This window comes from Cervus canadensis, chromosome 4 (genome assembly GCF_019320065.1).
Source record: "Cervus canadensis isolate Bull #8, Minnesota chromosome 4, ASM1932006v1, whole genome shotgun sequence".
Taxonomy (NCBI): Eukaryota; Metazoa; Chordata; class Mammalia; order Artiodactyla; family Cervidae; genus Cervus; species Cervus canadensis.
The window spans coordinates 40,503,727-40,530,116 of record NC_057389.1 but is presented as its reverse complement, the minus strand read 5'-3'; the positions used below and the strand labels follow the sequence as shown (position 1 = coordinate 40,530,116).

Sequence of the window (26,390 nt, the reverse complement as noted above, 5' to 3'; positions counted from 1 at the left end):
TGAAAAATTGTGCAGCTGATTGAAAGGACTCTGTCACGGTATCTGGTCACTGTCTTCTACAGTCAAGGGCATAACATCCTAGAATCTGGATCCAGGACTTAGTGATAGTCATCAATAATGTAGACATTGTCTTCTGCTTGGATAGGCTTCAGAGCTGCATTTTTCAAAGCTCCAATGCAAGACTCTTTCAATGGAATCACACTGTAAAAGAATAACATGAGTAAGAGAAAAGATCACTTCTCAAGTATGAGCAGCCTATTTGTTTATGTTCATTCAAGCCTGGGTATTTGAATTTCTCAGAGACCTATTCAAACATGCTATGAAATGAATAGAAGCTTCCAGAATTGTGAATATGAAGTTACAGGAAATTATTTTTTATAAGGAGGTAGAAAGTCACACCTTTTGGTTTCAAAAAACTCACACTGGTGTCTTTCAAGACACTCATGCAATAGAACACAAAAATTTATCATCTAAGAAGACAAATACCACACATCAAATTGAAGTACTAAACCAGGATGCACAGTCTCAAAGATGGGCAGGAAATGGTTTGGCTGGTGTTTTTCTAGCTAAGAACTGTGACCCTTTAGCAAATGTTATTTAGTGGTATGTATCCCGTATTTGACTCATTGGAAATGACCCTGATGCTGGGAGGGATTGGGGCAGGAGGAGAAGGGGACGACAGAGGATGAGATGGTTGGATAGCATCACCAACTCGAGGGACATGGGTTTGAGTAAACTCTGGGAGTTGGTGATGGATAGGGACACCTGGTGTGCTGCAATGAATGGGGTCGCAAAGAGTTGGACACGACTGAGTAACTGAACTGAACTAAACTGAACTGATCCTGTATTTAAGATAAATATATATAAGTCTACAAAATATCAGAGCATATCAGATGTAGTAAAATAGTATTGCTTCACCTATGTCCAATGCTGTAAAGAGCAATACTGCATAGGAACTTGGAATGTTAGGGCCATGAATCAAGGCAGATTGGAAGTGGTCAAACAGGAGATGGCAAGAGTGAATGTCGACATTCTAGGAATCAGTGAACTAAAATGGACTGGAATGGGTGAATTTAACTCAGATGACCATTATATCTACTACTGTGTGCAGGAATCCCTTAGAAGAAATGGAATAGCCATCATGGTCAACAGAAGAGTCCAAAATGCAGTACTTGAATGCAGTCTCAAAAATGACAGAATTATCTCTGTTTGTTTCCAAGGCAAACCATTCAATATCACGGTAATCCAAGCCTATGCCCCAACCAGTAACACTGAATAAGCTGAAGTTGAACGGTTCTATGAAGACCTACAAGACCTTTTAGAACTAACATCCAAAAACGATATCCTTTTCATTACAGGGGACTGGAATGCAAAAGTAGGAAGTCAAGAGACACTTGGAGAAACAGGCAAATTTGGCCTTGGGAGTATGGAATGAAGCAGGGCAAAGGCTAATAGAGTTTTGCCAAGAGAACACACTGGTTATAGCAAACATCCTCTTCGAACAACACAAGAGAAGACTCTACACATGGACATCACCAGATGGTCAACACCGAAATCAGATTGATTATATTCTTTGCAGCCAAAGATGGAGAAGCTCTATATAGTCAGCAAAAACAAGACCGGGAGCTCAGATCATGAGCTCCTTATTGCCAAATTCAGACGTAAATTGAAGAAAGTAGGGAAAACCATTAGACCATTCAGGTATGCCCTAAATCAAATCCCTTATGACTATATAGTGGAAGTGAAAAATAGATTTAAGGGACTAGATCTGATAGAGTGCCTGATGAACTATGGACGGAGGTTCGTGACATTGTACAGGAGACAGGGATCAAGACCATCCCCATGGAAAAGAAATGCAAAAAGGCAAAATGGCTGTCTGAGGAGGCCTTACAAATAGCTGTGAAAAGAAGAGGAGCGAAGAGCAAAGGAGAAAAGGAAAGATGTTCCCATTTGAATGCAGAGTTCCAAAGAATAGCAAGGAAAGATAAGAAAGTCATCCTCAGCGATCAAGGCAAAGAAATAGAGGAAAACAACAGAATGGGAAAGACTAGAGATCTCGTCAAGAAAATTAGAGATACCAAGGGAACATTTCATGCAAAGATGGATGTTTGATAAAGGACAGAAATGGTATGGACCTGAGACAAGCAGAAGATATTAAGAAGAGGTGGCAAGAATATACAGAAGAACTGTACAAAAATATCCTCATGACCCTGATAACCATGATGGTGTGATCCCTCACCTAGAGCCAGACATCCTGGAATGTGAAGTCAGGTGGGCCTTAGAAAACATCACTACGAACAAAGCCAGTGGAGGTGATGGAATTCCAGTTGAACTATTTCAAATCCTGAAAGATGATGCTGTGAAAGTGCTGCACTCAATATGCCAGTAAATTTGGAAAACTCAGCAGTGGCCACGGGACTGGAAAAGGTCAGTTTTCATTCCGATCCCTAAGAAAGGCAATCCCAAGGAATGCTCAAACTACTGCACAATTGCACTCATCTCAGACACTAGTAAAGTAATGCTCAAAATTCTCCAAGCCAGGCTTCAGCGATACATGAACCGTGAACTTCCAGAAGTTCAAGCTGGATTTAGAAAAGGCAGAGGAAACAGAGATCAAATTGCCAACATCCACTGGATCATCAAAAAAGCAAGAGTTCCAAAAAAACATCTATTTCTACTTCATTGACTATGCAAAAGTCTTTGACTGTGTGGATCACAATAAACTGTGGAAAATTCTGAAAGAGATGGGAATACCAGACCACCTAACCCACCACTCGAGAAACCTATATGCAGGTCAGGAAACAACAGTTAGAACTGGACATGGAACAACAGACTGGTTCCAAATAGGATGTGGAGTATGTCAAGGCTATATATTGTCACCCTGCTTATTTAACTTATATGCAGACTACATCATGAGAAACGCTGGGCTGGAAGAAGCACAAGCTGGAATCAAGATTGCCAGGAGGAATATCAATAACCTCAGATATGCAGATGACACCACCCTTATGGCAGAAAGTGAAGAGGAACTAAAAAGCATCTTGATGAAAGTGAAAGAGGAGAGTGAAAAAGTTGGTTTAAAGCTCAACATTCAGAAAACTAAGATCATGGCACCTGGTCCCATCATTTCATGGCAAATAGATGGGGAAACAGTGGAATAGTGTCAGACTTTATTTTTGGGGGCTCCAAAATCACTGCAGATGGTGATTGCAGCCATGAAATTAAAAGATGCTTACTCCTTGGACGGAAAGCTATGACCAACCTAGATAGCGTATTAAAAAGCAGAGACAGTACTTTGCCAACAAAGGTCCATCTAGTCAAGGCTATGGTTTCTCCAGTGGTCCAGCACTGAATGAAATCACATAACAAACTAAACAACCCATTTAAATGATAACCCTGAAACAATACCTGCAATTTAGTTCTCTTGCTCTAACAGATAACGTTTGAGGTGTTATTTCTGTAGCAGTTATGACAAAATTCCAGGGAAATATAGAGATGCTTGGAAAAGGAAATGGCAACCCACTCCAGTATTGTCTGGGAAATCCCAGGGACAGAGAAGCCTAGTGGGCTGCGGTCTATGGGGTCGCACAGAGTCGGACATGACTGAAGTGACGCAGCAGCAGCAGCATAGAAATGCTAAAATTATCACTGGAAGGTTGAACAGCAATGGAGGTGCTCTATATACTAGACTTTTCAGGATCCAGAGTATAAAATGGAGGACTCGGAAGGAAAAGAGGAGAGAGACAGAGAAATTTTCCTTAGGCTTACTAGAGTAAGAACATCAAAAGGCATTATTAACACAACCCATTTCAAACTTACCGTAGTGGCTCCGCCTTGTTACCCAGGCAAAAATATCCTAAATTGAGGGGGAAATGAAGAGAAAATTAAACATGCAAGCCAAAGAGGTCATGAAAAATTTTTTCCAAACTAGTACATTATTACGATTATTACTTTAATATGAGCAAAATCAGTACAGCTCTCAGAGTCTAAAAAAAAAAAAATTAATTTAGAAGAAAGAATATTTTTGAAAAGAAGGAGAAAAAAAATCAATCTGGACCCTAACCTGACAACTCCAGGTAACTTCTCTTGAATCTCTAGGAGCCAAGTAAGCCCCTTGGTATAAAGTATCTTGTGATTCATAGGTTTAGTGTATTGACCTACATGCCCTAGCTTACATTAATGCCATTATATTTCACTGAAAAAATCCTGAATATTGCGCTTCTCCCATAGATGACAGGTTTTACACACACATACACAACTGGTGGAAGGAGACCAGGAGGTGTTGGATGACTGTCATGTGAAACCCTTTATACTTCTCCTAGCTCTGAAATCATGTACACTCCTAATGTCTCTTGTGCTTCTTCTATTAAGTGTGTGTTATAAAACCATCAACAGTTTTACCCCCGATAGGAATAAAAATTTGTTATTGAGGGAATGGGAAAAGAACAAAATGGGAGGGAAAAATCTTGTATATCACAGTGGCTTTTGACTTCCAAATCTCAACTTTACACTGCTGCTGCTGCTGCTAAGTCGCTTCAGTTGTGTCCGATCTTGTGTGACCCCATGGACGGCAGCCCACCAGGCACCCCCGTCCCTGGGATTCTCCAGGCAAGAACACTGGAGTGGGTTACCATTTCCTTCTTCAATACATGAAAGTGAAGTCGCTCAGCCATGTCTGGCTCTTCAGGACCCTGTGGACTGCAGCCTACCAGGTTCCTCCATCCATGGGATTTTCCAAGCAAGAGTATTAGAGTGGGGTGCCATCGCCTACTCCAACTTTACACAACCAGTGCTTATTTCTCCATATTTAATGTCTCCTATGGGGAAATTAAATATCATGTTTATGGAACAATCAATTTAAGATAAATAAAAAATAAGGAAAGAACAAGGTAAGAACCAAGGAAGTTACGTGAAACTGATATCATATAGAATGTATAGCTACATGCATTTGGCTCAAGAATACTCCTATGGGCTCAAGAATATTCCTGAATATTTCAGTCCTGAGGTGACTTACTTCTCCTAATCCAGAAAACCACAAACATGAGCAACAATGCCAAAATGGTAACAGAGATTCCAACGTAGACTCCCTTGTTGGTGATCATCCATGTTTCTTGTGCCAGAGCCGCAAGCTACAGAAACATCAGCAGATCAAACACAAAACAGAAAAATAAAACAATCTTGTTAGAGTTATAGGCAGAAAACATCTCAGAAAATAATATACCCAGACACATTATTGTTTATTGGCCCCTGGCTAGTTCTGGATCATGAAGGGTAAGACCAAATGATGTAAAGTTATAGCCTTATGATGAAATTCTAAGACAATGCAAAATTCAAACTGTATTTGGGGGTGGTGGAAATGTTTACATCTAACTAGCGGTGGTATTTAGAGAAGGGTACAGATTTGTTAAACTCAAACCGTATGCTTCAAATGAGTGTGCTTTATTATTATAGTTTATACATATTGTAAAAATAATAAGCTCTTTTCATAAATAATCCTCTTATGATGCTAATAAAAAACAATTTTGGTCCCTATATAAGTTGCCATGGTGGTGCTATCTGAATGTGTTCAGTTCCTGAAACTGGCCATTAATTAAAACACTTTTTTGAACTAGAATTCAAGATTCTATGTCTTTGTAAATGGGCATGAAAGTAGCTGCTCAGATTCATGGCTCTACTTAACAATTAAAATGCTGTGCAACTGGGAAAAAAATTCCTAGTGTGAGGGATCATCACGTCCTAGAGTAAACCCAAAACTTACCAGGCCATCATGCCTACCTCCTTTACATAGCTTAATTCTAATTCTAAAGATGTCCCACCAGGTAGGTATTTGAACAGAAAGGAAGTGGAAAATCAGAGAAAAAGATTAAGTCTCAAGTCTCCTCCTGCATAAGAGTTTAATCTCTGGAGTCAGAATCCCAGATTAACTTTTATTTAGTTGCTCTGTGACCCTAGGAAGTTATTTAGCCTCTCCAAACCTCTTTTTCTGTCAAATGCAGATTAAATAGGGTTTTGGGGAAAGGTACTTTAGGTACCTCGTGATAAATACTATGAGGAATACAGAGGAGGGTGGCCTAGCCTCTGAGCTGTCCTTGCCTAAACGGAAAACAGTCAGTACCTTGGGAGGGAAAAGCGGTGTTATCATCTTCCTTGAGGGAGGTAAAGCAGTTAGATGGAATACAGGGTTACAGGAAGCAGTCTTTGCTTGCTTTTTAAAAAATATTATGTTGCATAAAAACTGGAAATTATTTTAGAGTATGTAGCTCAGGATAAAGAAAGAAAAACAAAAATCAACCATAATTTCAACATCCAGAAATAGTTACTATTACCATTTTTCATTACATACCCTTCTAGAATTTTATCTTTCTAGTACTTTTCTTAACAGAAACAGTTACCCTATCCAATGTATACTACACTATATACATCATTTTATTTTATATCTATAAACTATATAATATATATATATTTGCTTTTTTGGGTTTTGTTTTTTTTTTTCATTTTTGGCAATGCTACATGGCATGTGGGATCTTAGTTCCCTGATCAGCCATTGAACCTGTACTTACTTCATTGGAGGCATGGACTCTTAATCATTGGACTGTCAGGGAAGTTCCAATGCTATTTGAAAACTTAGTTTTTTCATTTAACAATTGACACTGTCTTCTCATGGCAGTAAGTACACTGCAGTGACAACATTGCTAATGGCAATAAATGGGCATGCTTAATTGATAAGTAATTAATCTCCTATTATGGAATGTTTAGGTTGTTTGTCACATTTTCATGATAATAAACAGCAGCAATGTCTATCTTGTTTCATACATCTTTATGTATATGTTCATTCTCTCCTTATGATGCAGATCAATAAGTTGACCTATTGGGTGGATCTATATGCTGCCTGGTTTTAAGATACCTGGGAGACACCTTGATATCTTCACAGTCAAGACACAAAAAGCCCACGATTGTGCTACCACCTATTGCGAACTTGCTTCTATATTGCTTATATTATATAGAAGAGATTAACTGCTACTAAATACACCTGTCCTGCAGATAACTGAGGTCAAAAACAATCTTATCATTCAGAGTGTTTGTTTCTTTTTTTTAAACTAGCGTAAGTCTGACTGACAGGACATTTACATGGTGGCAGTTCTGCTATTTAACAAGCACAAACAAATTCAGCCCATATCCATCAGATCAATCAGTACCCATCTCATCAGAGTGATTAATCTTTCATATCATTCCTACCTGGTAGTGTTCTCATTGTCACCAAGTTATGCAATATAAGGCCATTTGACGTCACATTAACCGCACTTTGCCTGAACTTGAATTTCTCTTACAATGTCCATGCTGCAACTTCTCACCACTTGCAATCATCATACCTGAATCTATTCATGTTTTTTGCTTCTAAGAGTTATTTGCACATAGTGAAAGGAAAGTTGTTTCACCCAAGGGAGCCAAAAGTAAAAATCTCACTGATAAGTTCTTTTAACTTATGCACAAAGATGAGGCTTTCATGAACATCATGAGACTATAGTCCCTTGGATTTTTCCCAAGCTAATTGTGGGAAAGGTGCGAAAACAAATTACAGAATTACAAAGTTGTTGAAGACCTGAGGACCTTAACATGTCATCATATGGGGAGGATATATATAGAAAGACCCAACAGTGGCCTCAAATTTTCTCTATAGAAGGAAAATTGGGTTGGAAAAGGATATTAGGGGGGCTATGTTTAAGGAATCACACTTTCATTGACCTGATATTTTTGGTGGGGATGGCCCCCATTCCACTATATCAATTCAAGGCATGTTATTTCTCTAACAATGATCTACATCTTTCTTGGTATGTAACGTTAATTCACTATGCCTGAAATAATTCTGCTGGGAGCCATTATGGGAGATCCCACCCATGATGAGGTTATGAAGAAAATACCTGACACGCAAGGCCATTCAGGATCCCATCCATGACGAGGTCATGACACACAAGGCAATTCAGGATACAAGGGACCCTCCAGGTTGGCCTTGGTCTCTACCCCACCCTGTATCCTCCCCCTTTTCTGTTGTTGTTCTTGTTTGCCCTGCTGCAGATTCTTGTGTTGCCTGCCGAGAGCTCTCCTGCTCCTCTTTCATTGAATAAAAACCAACTTAAAACCCTAATTAATAAATCTCCTAGACGCTGGTACCCTATGAAGGGGCCAGGGATGAAAGAAATGCTTCAATTCAAACCCTGTGGCTGGCATTCTGGCTTGTTTGATAAATGTGTGCTTCCCATTGCAAGAGATTAGCTGGTGACTTCTTGCAGGCAGTTAACTTTTAGACTAAGAGCCTGTTTTGTGCTATATCTGCTGTTTTTGCAATCCTTTGCATTTCTGTTCCATAATAATGTAATCCTATCTGGTTCCCATAGGGATGACGCCTAATAGAAAGAAAATAGATTAACCACAAATAAGACAGGGTCGGCTACTGAAGTTGCTTAAAGTTACACCAGGTGCAAGCCATAAATTGTCAACAGGCCTGAAGGCCAAAAAATATTATGCATAGAGATTAACCATAAAAAAGGCCCTAATAGGCACAGAGCCCTTCAGGGGGTGAGGAAGCCCTATTAGAGAACACAAAAAATATTATTTTAAAAGTGGTTATTGGGTCAGCGCTTGATTGCTGTTAATGTGCTGAGGTTGTGCAGTGGAAACTACTGTTAATATAGTTAAAGATCTAGAAAAATAAGAGTTTAGCCCTAGTGTAAAAACAATAAGATAATTGTTAATTTTAACTAGGAGTGCTAAACAGGGGCTGCCTCAGAGTCTTTGTGTGTTAAACTTTTTAGATAAATTTAGCTGAGAACTTCTGCAAAAAGACTGATCTTTGTGTTAACAGGATTGTATTTCTACTAAGTTACAAATTGCTGTACCATGAGATCGCCACTTTTCTGTTTCTGCTAAGCTCAAGGCCAAAAGATAATGTACAAAAAAATCTATGGAAAAGACTCTCATAAACAAAAAAGTATGCAGAGAACACCTGGCTTTGTGAAGGACAAGCTGATGTAATGTTAAACTAAGTCTGTGTGCTTATCCTCCCCTTAGAAATGTACTAACTTAGGGTATAAAAGCTATGGTGAAAAATAAAGCACGGGCCAGACTCTGCTGCACATCCCGGTCTGGTCTCTCTCTCTCTCTCTCTCTCTCTCTCTCTCTCCCTCTCACTCGCCGACGCCATTCATCCTGAGGGTTCCCCTGGATCCTGCTGGGGCAAGGACCCCGGCATAATTCACTCTTTTTTTCTTATTTTCTGGTCAGCAGAAAATCTGTCCTGGGTGTATATGTGTGTCTAGAGTAAAATATCACTTTCCAGGTCTTTCTAACAAAGTAGTACACCTATATAGACTTTTAAAATTAATTAAAGTATCCCTATTTAAGAATCAGATTCCTTTCTTCCTTTATTTTCTAAATTAGAAACAATCAATCTGTGGACTAGTCTGACAATAATAATCTCTAAATGTAACTTGATTCCAGAAGAGACATATAAGTGAATCAGGCTAATAAAATAGGAAGGAATATGCTTACAGTTTGATTGTTATGCCACTGGGGATCTGGAGACTGTGTCACAGTGCCATTTCCATCTGCTCAACATGAAAGAAAATTAATAAGAATTACAAAAAGATATTGAACTTTCCTGCAAACACCAAATATATTCACACTGCCTTTTGGTAATGAAGGGAAAGTTGAATAATCATATGGCTGAATGCTGTAGACATCTCAAGTTAATACCAAGTTACTAACATTTATTAATTTAAGTAGTAAGGTTGTGCTTCTTAACCATTTTGTCATGGACCCCTTGAAAATGAACCCTTTTTTTTCTCCCTATGGAAAAAACATTGCATGCTCACAGAAAATTTACTGACAATTTTAACTAGGTTAAAAATTACCAATTACAGATAATCAATATTTTCATGGCAGCTCAGAAACTTCCAATGAGGGCTCAGAGGTCATTACACATCCAAAGAGCAGAACCACTCTGTTCAAAATGAACATTACATTGGTTTTACATTCAAAATGTGAGTGAAATGCACTAAGATGCCTCAAACAGGTGGCATCCAACTCCTACATTATATGCCTGTGTACCCAGACACTGATCCAAATCTGCTTTAGAAAATATGTTACATCACTCTCAAGGCCAGTATACTTTATACTACTTAAAATCCCAATATAAAAGGATATTATGCCTTAAAGTTTTGAATGTCCAAATTTTAATAGTGTTTTGAAATATCTCTTTAGTCACACAAAACATATACTGTTGGCCCTTCTAAGCAACTATAGCTCAAATACAGGATTCTCGCTTTACCGAGTATCTATTATAGACAAGCACTTTACTACCTTATACCAATTTTCTTAATCCGAAATTTTAGATGAGGTGCTGAAATGGCTGAAGTTTCCAACTATAATAAAGGACAAAAGCCTCAGGTCATAACCACTGCAAACATTATGTTCCCATTCAATGAAAATACTGCAGGTCTCAGAGATTCCCATACTACTGACAGAGCTATAAAATCGTCATTTTCTAATGGTAGTGAAATCATGAACTAAACATATCGCCCTAAGTTCTCAAACTTTACATTACTGTATCTACAATTTAAACATTCTGACACTACTTCTTCAAGAGACAAAGACAGTATCTACAGTCTAGTCTGTGGGTATGATTTATGTTATAACCTTAAATCCTTAAGCTATAGAATGAGTGATGTTATAAAAAAAATAGCAAGGACTTGAGTCAGATAAAACTTGACTTCAGCGCTGACATGTCACTTACCAATGTGACCTTGATCAATGTCCTTTACATACACATTATATATATATGCATGTAAATTTTGTATTTATATTTCTAGCTAGGGTAACCTTGAACTACAAGCTGTTGATAGCACCCGTCTCATAAAGTTGTCACATTAGATGATGCATGTAAGGTGCTTAACACCATATAAAACAAATATCAGGTATCACAATTATGTTGCAAACATAACATTAGGAGCAATGGGGAAGGGACACCATGCAATGGATTTTCCAAATATCATGTCCTTCATTCCTTACAAACATGTAGTGAGGAGTGAAATCACTTGCCCATGGGCGTGCAGTTTGGAACTGCCATTGGCGGGCAGTTGAATTGGAAGCTGTTTGTCTCCGAAGTAAAACTAAATGTCCTCCTTAGTCTGGCAATAGCAAGAAATAAACCTTCCCTGAAAGAATTAAATGAGATAATATACAATTTGCTGGCACATGCATCTGAAAAGGTAGGTGCAGGCCATATGAAACCAAAATTCCTTCTGGACTAACATTCTTTGCTTTGTGAGGCTTTAACCCACTGAAGTGTGACTCGGGCACTGTGAGGACTTGGCTGAAGGGCCTCAGAGATGCTGCCAAGACAGCAGCAGTCACAGAAGTCATGGGGACACAGCTGCTTCAATGCCTGTTCCATGCTGGCAAGTCTACCTTGACCAGGTTTTAGTGACATATTTTAGAGAACAATTTCCCATTTCCTACTTTGTTCTTCCTCTTAGCCTAAAAGTGTGGGGTACAGTTGCTCCACCTGCTCTAACATGTATTTTTATCTGCTTTCTCTTTGTTTTTGTGCCCAGAAACAGTTCACACCAAGGATTCCACTTTCAAAACCAAATGGCACTATTAGCTAATTCCAATTAAATTGGTCCCTCTCTGAGTCCCACTGCATGTCCATTTTCAATTAAGAGCTTCCTTGACTGATTGGCAAAGTAGCCCACCCTGGGTGTCTGCTACATATTAGTACCTCCTGAACATGATGAATCATACACACAAGTCTTACAAAGCCTGACCATGTTTGGATGCTTCACAGTCACAGGGACAAATAAGCCAGTTCTGCATTACAAAGGGGTTCACATGTGGTGCTCTCCAAATTTACCACCATGAGTAACAGAGTTAGCTGGGAAAGATGACAATTCAACATCATCTTTCTCCATTATAGGAAAAACAGACTAATCTTACATCTCAAAAGAATATGGACTTTCCAAAACAAGGGAGAACTGGGAGACTTTTGGAGTGGAATAGCACAATCCTAGTGGGACCTGCCTCTTTGGTTCTAGTGTCCATGTCCTCAACCCAACTCAAAGTGTCCATGTGAAATGAAAGCTCGACACAGCAGCAGGGGAGCCTCCTGGCTCCATGTAGTTTCTGGGGCTTAGAGGAAGCATAAACAGGTGACCAGTTTGGTCTGGACCAGTTTGGATTTAATTGTTTTAAGGCTCTGTCCAGGGAAGTACACCTACGAATAAGTTTAAAGACAAGGCTGATTCATTTTATTTAGAAAAATGTGGATATGCATGTGGATGGTCCCAAATCATACAAGCTGCCTATGTCACTCAAATGTACATATTTCTGGACATTCTAAATAACAGTCATAATGGCCACACTATCACTTACCTTGTAACTGTGTCCCAAGATCTTTATCTCAAATAATGCTTGTAAGAATAAGTAATATTTCACCCATTTTCCAAAGGATAAAAACAGATTCAAAGAGGGTAATAAGACATTTGTTCAAGTTGCATAGCTGAGTGGAATAGCCATTGTTGGCATTCAAGTCACGCTTCTCTTATTTCAGAATATGTGCTCTTAACAATGTGCTAATACTTATCAAAATTTGAAAGCTCCGAGGTGTTCAGGAAAGAAACTGAAGTTACCTGTTGAACAAGAGTGCCATGGTGAGCTGGTTATGTTTGTTTCATACACGGTAGTAGGCTGGGTTTCTGCTGTCTGAGTTGGAGAAGATAAAGAAGCTATAGGAATGACAAGAACAGAAAAATAGTGTTCAATTGGTGGAGGAAAATTTATACCCCCAGCAGAAATAACAAACAAAACTAAATCAGAAATTACCCTTGACTCTTTCTTAGAAATATATTAATAGATATCCTTGACGTATTACCCCGCTATGTAGGCATTTCATTATCATGAATAAATCTGATCTAGATAATGATCTGAGAGCTTAACAACAGAATTAATTATTTCACATTTTATATTTCTTTTGTTGTTCAGTTGCTAAGTCGTGTCTGACTCTTTGCAACCCCATGTCTGCAGCATGCCATGCTTCCCTGTCCTTCTCTGTCTCCTGGAGTTTGCTCAAACTCATGTCCATTGAGTCAGTGATACTGTCTAACCATCTCATTTTCTGCCACCCTCTTCTCCTTTTGCCTTCAATCTTTCCCAGCATTGTGGTCTTCTCCAATGAGTCAGCTGTTCGCATAAGGTGGCCAAATTATTGGAGCTTCAGCTTTAGCATCAGTCCTGGGGTTGTCATAAGAATTAAGGGGCTTAATACTTATAAAGCAGTTAGCAGGTTTCCTAACACAGGAAACAGAGTAAACATTAACTTCACTGAAATCTTATCCTCAAGTGTTGGGTTAGGCTTCAAAATGGATTAAATGGTCTCTATTCAGAGCTCCTTATAAGACAGAATCTCATTCACTTGGCCCTGCTCTGGCACCCTTATTTTTTCCTCATAATTCTATGTTAAGCTGGCTGAATGCACCATCCTTCTTAGATGTCCACGACCAGTGGTCTGGCTTTTTTTTTTTTTCACTATTAATGATTCCTTTGAGAATGTAATAAAACCCACAGATCTCTCTCACTCTGAAAATGCTTAAAGATACAAAAGATGAATATAAGAGGGTACAAGTGGTTCACAGATTCTGTGAAGCCAGGTTTGGAAACCTGTTAAGAATCCCCACCCTAGATTGTACATCTGCCTTAACACAGGGCCCTGAGTGGTGTATATCCTCTACTTTAAAAACTTCTGCACTTAGAAGTACTTTTGCTTACCTGGCTGGAGGTCCCTTGTAGGTGCTGGCATTGGAAGAGCAGAAGTAGAGGACCTCGCTGTCACTGGAGCAGTGGTGACCATCATGGTTGGAGTTGTGGTGGTGATTGTTGTTGGCACAACAGGGGTGGTGTTTGTTGGAGCAGTGGTGACCACTGTGGTTGCAGTAGTGGTGTTCGTGGTTGTTGGAGTTGTGTTGGTTGTTGTTTTGGGGGTAGTAGTGGTGGTTGATGGAATAGTGGTAGTCGTTCTTGTAGTAATAGTAATGGTTGTCTTTCTTGTAGTGGTGGTTGGTCTTGGAGTAGTGGTTGTGGTGATGGTGCTTGTTGGAGTCCTCATGGTTGTTGCTTTGGGGGTAGTAGTGGTGGTTCTTCGAATAGATTTTCGAATAGTTGTTCTTCTTGGGGTCGTAGTGGTGGTTCTCCGAACAGATTTTCGAACAGTTGTTGTTCTTGGGGTCGTAGTGGTGGTTCTCCGAACAGATTTTCGAACAGTTGTTCTTCTTGGGGTCGTAGTGGTGGTTCTCCAAACAGATTTTCGAACAGTTGTTCTTCTTGGGGTCGTAGTGGTGGTTCTCCGAACAGATTTTCGAACAGTTGTTGTTCTTGGGGTCGTAGTGGTGGTTCTCCGAATAGATTTTCGAACAGTTGTTGTTCTTGGGGTTGTAGTGGTGGTTCTCCGAATAGATTTTCGAGTAGTTGTTCTTCTTGGGGTCGTAGTGGTGGTTCTTCGAACAGATTTTCGAATAGTTGTTCTTCTTGGGGTAGTAGTTTTTCGAGTAGCTCTTCGAATAGTTTTTCGATTAGCTCTTCGAATAGTTTTTCGATTAATTGTTCTTCTTGGGGGAGTAGTGATGGATCTTCGAATAGTGGTAGTCATTCTTGGAGTAGTAGTAATGGTTGTCTTTCTTGTAGTGGTGGTTGTTCTTGGAGTAGTGGTGGTGGTGGTAGTGGTTCTTGGAGTAGTGGTGGTGGTGGTAGTGATTCTTGGAGTAGTGGTGGTGGTTGTTGTTGTAGGTGGAGCTAGAAATCAACATGAATTCAGGGATTCATCAAGCAGCAGGAAACAAGAGACTCGTGCTGGGCCTGTGCACCAACACAACCAAGGAAAGTGTCCCCAGGCAGAACTCAGCACTTAGCTCCCATGAACTCCAAGTTCTTGTCATTGGTCAACTAGAACCTGTCACTGAGGAGGGAGTGAAGACATGGTCACAACAAGGCAACGGCTGCATTTAAAGGATGATATTTTGGGAGGTGTTGAAATAAAAAAATAACACATGGGATTTGTGTTGAAGTACATTGTAAAGACTAGTCATACATATCAGATTTACATATCTTCATAAACATCTGTGAGGGAGGGAAAAGTGTCTAGAGCCTGAAGCTGTCTTTGTCCTCTTAGCAGTACATGACTAGAACACAAATAGTAGTTCCCAAGAACCAGAATATTGACCAAATAAATAGCATTCACTTCTGTCAGTTCTATGGGTACCCTCCCAACATATCTGCATCTTAAATGTGGATTAATTCACATCATTATATACGATGGATAACACAGATGCCATATGTCACCTGGGAAGCCTTGAAAACATAGATAGTATATACATGAATGGATGGGGCTGTGTTCTAATAAAACTTTATTTATTAAAAAATATATATAAACTTAGAAGCTTTGGCACAACAAAGGAAACTATATGCAAGATGAAAAGACAGCCTTCAGAATGGGAGAAAATAATAGCAAACGAAGAAACAGACAATGGATTAATCTCAAAAATATATAAGCAACTCCTGCAGCTCAATTCCAGAAAAATAAATGACCCAATCAAAAAATGGGTCAAAGAACTAAACAGACATTTCTCCAAAGAAGACATTCAGATGGCTAACAAACACATGAAAAGATGCTCAACATCACTCATTATCAGAGAAATGCAAATCAAAACCACAATGAGGTACCATTACACACCAGTCAGGATGGCTGCTATCCAAAAGTCTGCAAGCAATAAATGCTGGAGAGGGTGTGGAGAAAAGGGAACCTGCTTATGCTGTTGGTGGGAATGCAAACTAGTACAGTCACTATGGAGAACAGTGTGGAGATTCCTTAAAAAACTGGAAATAGAACTGCCATATGCTATGGCTGATTCATATCAATGTATGACAAAACCCACTGAAATGTTGTGAAGTAATTAGCCTCCAACTAATAAAAAAATAAATAAATAAATAAAATCAAAAAAAGAAAAAAAAAAAAGAAGAAGAACTGCCATATGACCCAGCAATCCCACTCCCTGGGCATACACACTGAGGAAACCAGATCTGAAAGAGACACGTGCAGCCCAGTGTTCATCGCAGCACTGTTTATAATAGCCAGGACATGGAAGCAACCTAGATGCCCATCAGCAAACGAATGGATAAGGAAGCTATGGTACATATACACTATGGAATATTACTCAGCCATTAAAAAGAATTCATTTGAATCAGTTCTAATGAGATGGATGAAACTGGAGCTAATTATACAGACTGAAGTAAGCCGGAAAGATAAAGACCAATACAGTATACTAACGCATATATATGGAATTTTAAAAGATGGTAACGATAACCCTATATGCAAAACAGAAAAAGAGACACAGATGTACAGAACAGACTTTGGGACTCTGTGGGAGAAGGAGAGAGTGGGATGTTCTGAGAGAATAGCATTGAAACAAGTATACTATCAAGAGTGAAACAGATCACCAGCCCAGGTTGGATGCACAAAACAAGTGCTCAGGGCTGGTACACTGGAAAGACCCAGAGGAATGGGATGGAGAGGGAGGTGGGAGGGGGGGTTCGGGATGGGGAACACATGTAAATCCATGGCTGATTCATGTCAATGTATGGCAAAAACCACTACAATATTGTAAAGTAATTAGCCTCCAACTAATAAAAATATATGAAAATATAAAAAAAATTTTTTGAAAAGCTAAGACTGAAGAAACTACAAGGAAAAAAAATAGTAACTGTTGGTGAGCTTATTTTATAATCTGATCTGGTCCTATGGCTACTGTTTGCTGACCTGGGTCTAATAGTGTAGTTGAAGATTTTGAAGAACAGTGCGGTCTCAATGCTCTCCCTTCAGTTTGAAATGAAAGCTAAAAAAACAAGAAGAAGCAAGAAGAAAACCTGATCAAAGGAGTATAACAAGGAGGAAATTTAACCAACTTGTTTCACTAATGTGCCTTGCTCAGGAGTAAATATTTCCTAAGGAAGAAGCTAGGAAACTAAGGCTAGGAAAAGCTGCTGAGGAAGAGCCCTAAGAGAGGTTGAAAGTAAGCTTTTTCTGTGAAAAGTGCAAGAAAACTTAAGTAAAGTATTGGGTTGGAGGCAGAGAGTCACTTTGGCTCAGTTATGAACCCATTTCCCACTGGACAGAGCAATGACTTTGCAAATATTCATCTATTAAAGAATTTAAAAGCACTATAAATGTCTCCTACTAATTTCTTTCATTATCACTTTAAAAAGAGTATTCCTCAGGACCAATCATATAATTTTACAACTCCAAAAATAATCTCTTCTCCACACACAGCCTCCTGCCACAGGTGTATAGCACCAGCATCTTTCGGCTTTCTTAAATTGCCTCCAAGATGTTTCCCCAGAGTCAGCTATTTTCTGCATCAGAATTGACCTTCTTTTACTTGCCTTCATCAAATAACCTAAGTGTCCTTGATGAAGATAGGAAAAATTATGAAACTGAGATATCAAGTTCATTTAAATTAAAAAAGAGACCTAGCTTATACAGGCTCTGAATATTGGGTTCTGTTTTCATTAGAAACTTTAGTAGGAGAATACTTACCATCAAAGAGCACCAGGAACCAGGAAACGCTTAGAACCTGCTCCTTTCACCAAGTGGTAAGAAAAATTAAAATGTCTACATCAAGATAAAAAAACATAAACTTCCAAGACTTTTGGATTTCACAAAATTCTTAAAAGCCAAAAGTGAACAGTTATTGAGCTGAAAATGTTCTCATATAGCAATAGGGCGATTTTAATTTTTAAACAAGCCATTTAGTGATATGATGTGAGTGAAAGTGAAAGTCACACAGTTGGGTGCAACTCTTTGTGACGCCATGGACTATACAGTTCATGGGTTTCTCCAGGCCATAATAGTGCAGTGGGTAGCCATTCCCTTCTCTAGCGGATCTTCCCAACTCAGGGATCAAACCCATTGCTTCCGCATTGCAGGCTGATTCTTAACCAGCTTAGCCATGATATAGTGTGAATTGTGCTTCAAAAAAATCCAAAGGCAGAGGAAGGGGATGAAACTATATAGGCTCTTTCAATGTATATGCCACAAAATCACATTGACAATTGTCAAAACCAAATGATACATCTATTTGACAGGACCTTATATTACCTGTTTTGTATGTGTGAAACTCTCTCTGAGTCTTAAACTCTTAACAAAGAACATTTGAAAATTCTCTGAAGAAATGACCTCAGAGAAAAGGTCAGATTTTCAAGAAGAAGAAATTCAGCTCCATAAAAATACTCACTATATCTCAGTGTGGAACAGTGAATGCTTTTTCATGAACCAACTACTATTCCTGAAGCACTGCTCAGGAGACAGTTTGCTGACTGGGAAGATCCTCTAGCCTATGGTCTTGAATCAAGGTTAGTCTTAACATCTCACCCTACACAAATACAAGATATTCAGTTGAAGAGTTATTAGAAAACAAGATCATAGGCAACTTTTCTTTCCCTACTAAAGGAAAAGAAAGTTAATATCAGACAGAAAACTCTTATCTCTGGGAACCCACAGAAAGTGATCAAAGAAGTAGGAAGATAAGCTCACCTGGATTTACCCTCAACTCTAGGGTGGTTTTTATGTCATTGAACCACCCTCTCACCTCAATTCGGCAACAATACAAGCCACTGTCAGACAGGGAAGCATTGTTTATGGTCAAAGACACATCTCTTCCACCAATATTTCCATTTAGCTGGTAACGTCCATCCCTCCGATAGGTGACTCTGTAGCCATCAGTCCAGATGATGTTAGTTCCGCAATCAAGCCAAGCACATGCCCCTCGGCCCCAGCACATGCTTGTGACTTCACCATTATAGTAGCAGGGTAGAGTGACAGACTGACCCGCCACTCCAGTCACTCGGTGGTAAGAGGTTACACCATCTGTAAATAAAGAGACACCAGAGCATGCATCTCAAAATTTTAACTTTAATTTTATTTTCATTTTGTTCTTTATATAGTTTATGTGGTTTGAAATTATCTAACCATATCTTGAGTTTTTGAATTTAACATATGCATTTTTCTTGTAAACATATTCTTTAGCAGTGTTAATATTAACCAGATATATCCGAGGATGAAGCATCATATAAACATTTTTCTGTATTCAGGATTACTTCCTAATAGGGCAGATTTATGAGAGAAAGTATCAGGATAAAGGGCAGAAATATGTTCAGTCTTTTGGTGAATATGATTCCAATTCCTCTCCAAAAGGTTTGAAACAAACGACACTCCAGTAATGCATCAGTGTGTGTGCATTTCATCCTGTGTTTGGCAGGTATCTGCTTACTAAATGTTAATACATACAGGTGGTATTTCCTCTCCCCTAGATTCAATCACTGTCTCAGTTGAAATCTGATTTAAAAACTGTATTGCGTCTAAAATTTTGATTTTCAATTTCATTGCAATTTTTTAAATGGCTATGCAAAAAAGTTCACCTCACAAATCTTCTCTAAGTTAAAGAAAAAACAGCGAATATTCTACTTACAGCATCATTGGCTAGAAGGCAGAAGCCGAGTAAATTCTTTAGAAATCAGTTTTTAGAGAAAAAGGGTTTATAATACTCTCAGAAGGAACTGAGGCTTATAATGGGCTTTGTTGGTTTTGTTTAGTTGCTAAGTTGTATTGGACTCTTTGCCACCCCATGGACTGTAGCCCGCCAGACTGCTCTGTTCATGGAATTTCCCAGGCAAGAATACTGGAGTGGGTTGCCATTTCCTTCTCCAGGGGATCTTCCCAACTCTGGGATCAAGCCCATATCTCCTGCATTGGTAGGTGGATTCTTTACCACTGAGCCACCTGGGAAGCCCAGCACGGGATTTAGGATCAATTAAAAAACATTCAAGCAGGGATCCCGTCTCATGAGTTGATGACTGTCCTGCAATGGAGCACTGTCCAGTTAGCCAGGGGAAACCAAAAATTGGACAATATTCATTCAAATAGTAAACTTTACCTCTTAAACACAAACAGGCAGGAAAACTCTCTCCTGCAGTAGTGGTTTAAAACACTGTATTGCCAAATGAAGTCTGAGTGGTCCTTAAAAGAAATCTGATATTCAACAACCAGTCATAGTTAGAACTGGGCTGTAAGTCTGGGAACTGATCTGGGAATAAAACACTCATTGTTATATAAAATAAGTCTACTTTTTATTACCAGAATTCTGATTATGTTTAATTTTGCTTAATATCATTTTTGAATTATAAAGGTAATTTATGCTGATTAGTTTGTTACAGAATACACCAGCCCAGGTGGGATGCATGAGACAAGTACTCGGGCCTGGTGCACTGGGAAGACCCAGAGGAATCGGGTGGAGAGGGAGGTGGGAGGGGGGATCGGGATGGGGAATATGTGTAACTCTATGGCTGATTCATATCAATGTATGACAGAACCCACTGAAAAAAAAATAAAAATAAAAATATACTTTTCCTCATATCCTACCTCTAGAGATTTTTTTTAAATTTAGGATACGTTTACTCCTAAAAATTTCCCCTATTTCATAGAATGTTAAAATATGAGATAAATTAAACAACTTTGTTTATTAAATATTATATTTTTTTCTTTATTGATTAAAAAAAAATATTTGGCCACATGGCACCGTGTGTGGGATCTTAGTTCCCCCACCAGGGATAGAACTCGTGCTTCCTGCATTGGAAACACAAAGTTTTAACCACTGGAAATCCAGGGAAGTTCAAACATTTTCTTTTTAAAAGAAACAATTACACTTGGTTAAAAAAATCAAAAAGTACAAAACGGTACAATAAATGACTTCCCACCCATCCCCATTTCGTCTTCCCACCCTCGTCCACAGTTACGCTTTCTTACATATACTTGAGTAGTTCATGCATACACAACCATCTACCTACTCTTTTTTTTAATTTAAACACAAATGGCAACATAAGCTGTACTGTACTGCAGCATGCCTTATTCACCTACCCATAGATTTTTAAATTCTTAGCATTAAGCAATTTCTTTGGCTTAAGTTTTCAGCTTGGTTCTTTGCTCACTAGTGGATCCCATTACCTTTGACAAAGCCCTAGGTGTTAACATCTACCTTCCTCCACCACACCCACACACCCCCTACACCAAACCGACATACCCCCTTCGCCTCCCCCTACATCCTTGGGGTTCCAGAGCACAATCCACTTACTCACTTACCTGGCAGGAGTAGGAGGCCCAGGATGGCTACCCAAGGATGCATGATGCTATTGGCCTGAAGGAAAGAGAAAGCAGACTGCTTGGTGTGGCCCTCAATCAGATGGGATCAGAACAAGTCTTAATTCTCAGATGGCAGCTTCTCCTTTCACCCTTACAGGGTGAATCCCACAAGCCCGCCTGCTGGAAGCAAGACCACACTTGCAAATGCTTCCACTGTCTGTCTGCTCCAGGTGGCTGAAGAGCTCTGCCCCTTCCAACAGACAGGCACAGCTGTCCTCTGAAACATCCCTACTCACACAGCTCCTCTCCTGCACTCAGAGCCCACGCTGACTCTAGGTGCTGACAGAGGAGACAAGGGAGCAAACACAAAGGAAAGGAGAGGAAGGCTCAGCGGGAGCACCAGAGCCAGCCCAGACTTCCCATGGCAAAGCTACACTTATCCTTAGCCTTGAAGATGAGTCACCTGGCTTTCTGGCGAGAGGAGGGTACTTCTTCCTTTGCGGTCACAATGGCTAGTCCCCAGCCTTAGTCAAACCATCAAATGTCCACTGAGCTAAGAACTCAAGAGTTGTGAGTTTCACTTATGGCTCAGGAGACTGCCTCTCAGATAGCTCTGAGGAACCACGCCCAAGAGGGGTGGAGAGACAAGCTTACATGTGATTGTGGAGGAGAACAACCAAACATCTCAGTAGAAGGTTGCCACTAGGTACAAGAAACAAATACCTCAATGCCTTTAGCATTTTTCTAAGTACAGGAAGATGAAACTTGGATTCATAAAAGTTTCTCCTGCAAACATCTAACTATCTGAAGGCTTGTTTTACCAGTTTTCCCAGAGCACAGAGGACTTCTTTTTGGATCACTGCACTGAATTCCTTTCAGGATATATGGAGTATCAGTGACTACAGGGGCTAGTGACTTAATTCTTACAGAACCAGATGGCTAGAGACACTCCTTAGCTGCCAGTGCCCCCCCATGGTCATAAATTCAACCATGACTTAGGAGGCAGTTCATGGCCACTCTATCCCATAATGCAGAGAATACCTTTTCTCAGTCAGGCCAGTAGTTTGATGATTTTCAGTATGGTATTACTGGACTAGGCACTGCTAAGAGTAGACAAAAGTCTTTGGACCACATGTCTTTCAAATCTGTTTCAGTCCAAGCAGAATCCCGTGTTGCTTCTTCCTGTATGTAGAGCTACACTATAACAATCTTGAGTTCATAAATAAATATACACATGTATAGCTCTTAAACAAATGTATATATCCAAGTTGCCTAGTCATCATTTTTATCAGAGGCTTAGTCACACATTTAGTAATGCAAGAAATCACAATCTTGTAAAATAGGCAAATGCAAATAACATACCTAGTAGCATTAATAGGGTCATAAGTAAATATTCAGGCCAAGAGTTTCAATTAGGTGTGATCCAGTATATTACCAGCTCATCTGACTCAATCTGTCCTGTACAAATCACTATCTTAAAGGTAATGAAATACTTGTATTGTTCACAAGGCATCCAGCCTAATTCCCTAGTGTTATTAGGTTGATTATCCTTAGTTTAACTATTCCCAATGTAAGGCAGCTTTTAAGCTTAAATGATTTAAATAATCTGGTGGGAGTCATTTAAATCCACCCTGTAACTGAAGGAGGGTTCCTCCTAATAATCAGGAAGTTATATTTGCTGACTGAAATTTAGTTTGTTATTATTGAGCTTGAGTAACGTTAAAAGAAAATTCATATTATAGCCATGGTCAGAGAAAGCACCACTGATTGGCCAAGTGAGGGAGTCCTATCTAGTAATATCAATAGTTGCTCAAACAGAACTATAGCTTTCTTCTGGAATCAATTTCCTAAGGGTCATCCAATTAGACCTGTGGAGAGGAGAAATCCACCAAGGTAACCAAGAAGTACTAGATTAGATAACTGATCATAAGCCTAACAATTGGATTAATTTTTAAATTCTGTAAGACTTACACCATGATAAAAAAACCATGTATTTATGAAAAGGTACAAGAAATTATCAAGAATAATTATAATATATAATTATATCCATATTTCTATAATTATATAATATGACATTATTATCTAATGTAACTATTATGCTGAAAACACTGTAACTAATCATACAGGTCAGATCAGAAATCTAGGGATAGCTGTCCAATTCTGATGTTGCCTTCTCTTTGTCGTGGTGTGAGTGTAGTTTCTCCTCTGTTTCAACTTTGCTTTAAGGTGAGTCTAAAGGCTCAAGGGCAAGAACTCTGTAAGTGGAAAATACTTTTGGATTTGTATTTCGCTTGTTCTGTGCACGAGTCCAATTTCTTTCTTTTGTTCTGTGCACGAGTTAGTCAAGAATATCTGACAAGTGTCCTTTGATCGAGGTTGGAGACAGTCCTTTAAATGATGCCTTTCCAAAATACGAAATTTTCTTGTTATAGCTCATGGGGCATCTGATATGCATCCAAAGATAAATTATAGTGATAAGTTTCAGAAACAAACGAAGAGTGTCCTTTTAATAATTCAATTAAACTTTATAATAATGTAATCTAACCACAGGGGTATCTCAGAAGTGAGTCTTGGGCAGTAAATACAGACCTAAATTAACAATACTAGAATTTAATATCCATATATGTAATTTTTCTCTCTAAAATTATGCTGACATGTATCAAATATAGGCAAATTAAGAGTAATTTGTTTGCAAAAATAAGTCTGCTTTCAGTAAACTTGGCCTGATTACTTATATAAGTATAATTGATCATACAATCCTTTTTAAAATTGGTTTAGGTGAAACTTTTTTGAAGAATCTCAGATTGAATTTTTTAAAAGCTTCTTTCTCAAGGCGAGAAAAGTCATCCCAAAGACATGCCATTAGATTCCACCTGTGATACCTATAAATCTGGATTAATTTCTCTCTTCTCAGTGTTCCAGAGTGTCTTCAGATTCCTACAACTCTCCGGAGGTGGACTTTCTTATTTACTTGATAAGTCTGCTAGCAACCTAAGGGTTTACAATTTTGGAGGGATCAGGTAAAAATGTTTCAATTTTGCTTTCAAAGATATCACTAACCAAATTGCTGTAAATCATAATTAGTTTAAGGGGAAAGGTTTCCTTATATCTGGAAAACAGATTAAAAAGCAGTAATATTTCAGACCAGAAAAACCATAAAATCTATAACCATGTTCTTCAGTTCACTCAGTCCTATGTAACTAATTCTTGATTTTTGTTAACAGTTTTATAAAGCTTTTAAAAGCCTGCTCTTGTAAAACATCCTTTCTGTGAATTTTCTTGAAAATGAAGCAAAATGAAATGAAACAAAAATCAATGAAAATGATGCAAAGGCATGAGGATCAAACAATAACTGTCTGTGAACAACAAAGATTTTTAAAGACATGGTTAAAGATCCAATTGTGATGCAATTGACAAACTATTTTACTCCTGTGACAGAACATTTTAAGATAATAATCAGAATTAAGACTAATAACATTTTACTATGACATACCAGATTCTTAGGAATTCCAAAAATTTCTAGAGTATATAAAACATTTCCCTGGACAATATAGCCTAAGGATGTTTATCACCATCCATTTGAAATGCTTCCCATGCAATTTAACATACCATATAAGCCTAGTTAGTTTAATATTTTAATCTTTAATAAAGAGAGAAAACAATTCCCTTAGGTATTTCAGGACCTTCTGGAAAATCTCAAAGTAAGCTAAAGGTCAAATGAACTTCAAGTACAATTTGATCTCTGGCAAGTTTGCCAAAAATATCAAAAGGCTTTAAAGAAACACTTCGTCAGATGGCATCAGAGATCACTGTGAAACAATACTTATTCACTTAACCAAGAAAAAATAAAATATTTCAAAGGCAAATACAGAAAGTTATAAAAAAAATTACTTAAAATACAAAGAAAATTAACAATCTGTTACAAAAAGCAGATCAATATTCTTAAGAAAACTCTCCCCTCTTAATAGAGAGAAACCAAATTCAGGTTTTGTATCACTTTACCTTTAATACTGAAATTCATTTGCCCAATTAAATTAACTCTAACCTTAGTTCTGCCCAAACATAAAATCCTTTCTAAAGTTTCTCTTTTCCTCTCACACCTACACTTTTCTATACTTATAATAATCTGTCTCTCCTTTCTTATTTAGAAATAACTAGCATTAGAACAAAATTATTTTCTTTTTTCTTAATAAAATGCATTTTTATTTTATATATCTTCTTACTTGCATACAAAGATGTTTTCCATATTAACTTTATAGTCTAATTAGTTAGAATTATCAAATTTTTAAAAATATTTATTTATCTGACTGCACTGGGTCTTCATTGGGGCATGCAGGATCTTTAGTTGCAGCATGCAAGCTCCTAGTTGGGCCACATGGGGTCTAGTTCCCTGACCTGGGATCAAACCCAGGCCCCTGCATTGAAAGCAGAGTCTTAAACACTGAACCGCCAGAGAAGTCCTGAATTATCCACTTTCAAAAACCTTAATTTCTAGTGAAAACTGAGAAGCAAGAAATTACATACTGTCTTTTACTTTAGCATCCCATAGATTGGCAAACCTGAAATACTATTTATAAAAACTCAACATGAAAAAACTAAGATCGTTCAAAATTGGGAAAGGAGTACATCAAGGCTGTATATTGTCACCCTGCTTATTTAACTTACATGCAGAGTACATCATGTGAAATGATGGGCTTGATAAAGCACAAGCTGGAATCAAGATTGCCAGGAGAAATATCAATAACCTCAGATATGCAGATGACATCACCCTCATGGCAGAAAGCAAAGAGAAACTGAAGAGCCTCTTGATGAAAGTGAAAGAGGAGAGTGAAAAAGCCAGCTTAAAACTCAGTGTTCGAAAAATGAAGATCATGGCATCTGGTCCAATCACTTGATGGCAAATAGTTGGGGAAACAATGGAAACAGTGACAAACTTTATTTTCTTAGGCTCCAAAATCACTGCAGATGGTGACTGCAGCCATGAAATTGCAAGACACTTGATCCTCAAAAGAAAAGCTATAACCAACCTAGACAGCATATTAAAAAACAGAGACATTACTTTGCCAAAAAAGGTCCATCTAGTCGAAACTATGGTTTTTCCAGTAGTCATGTATAGATGTGAGAGTTGGACCATAAAGAAAGCTGACCACCAAAGAATTGA

At 38.5% G+C, this 26,390-nt stretch overlaps 2 protein-coding genes across 2 annotated transcripts in view; both read right to left on the bottom strand.

Moving 5' to 3' along the window:
- Positions 1–21,918, bottom strand: part of LOC122439640 (hepatitis A virus cellular receptor 1-like) — a 38,794-nt gene extending 16,876 nt beyond the window's left edge. The window contains exons 1-8 of the mRNA XM_043464864.1: positions 21,693–21,918; positions 21,230–21,284; positions 18,629–18,961; positions 13,816–14,835; positions 12,681–12,776; positions 9,544–9,599; positions 5,012–5,126; positions 3,817–3,853 (exon numbers count right to left, since the gene is read on the bottom strand). Of these exons, the coding sequence (XP_043320799.1) occupies positions 3,817–3,853; positions 5,012–5,126; positions 9,544–9,599; positions 12,681–12,776; positions 13,816–14,835; positions 18,629–18,961; positions 21,230–21,272 (1,700 nt within the window). The 5' untranslated portion in view covers positions 21,273–21,284; positions 21,693–21,918. The remainder of the gene's footprint in view (positions 1–3,816; positions 3,854–5,011; positions 5,127–9,543; positions 9,600–12,680; positions 12,777–13,815; positions 14,836–18,628; positions 18,962–21,229; positions 21,285–21,692) is intronic.
- Positions 1–26,390, bottom strand: part of LOC122439637 (hepatitis A virus cellular receptor 2-like) — a 126,230-nt gene that overhangs the window by 66,317 nt on the left and 33,523 nt on the right. The window lies entirely within an intron of this gene.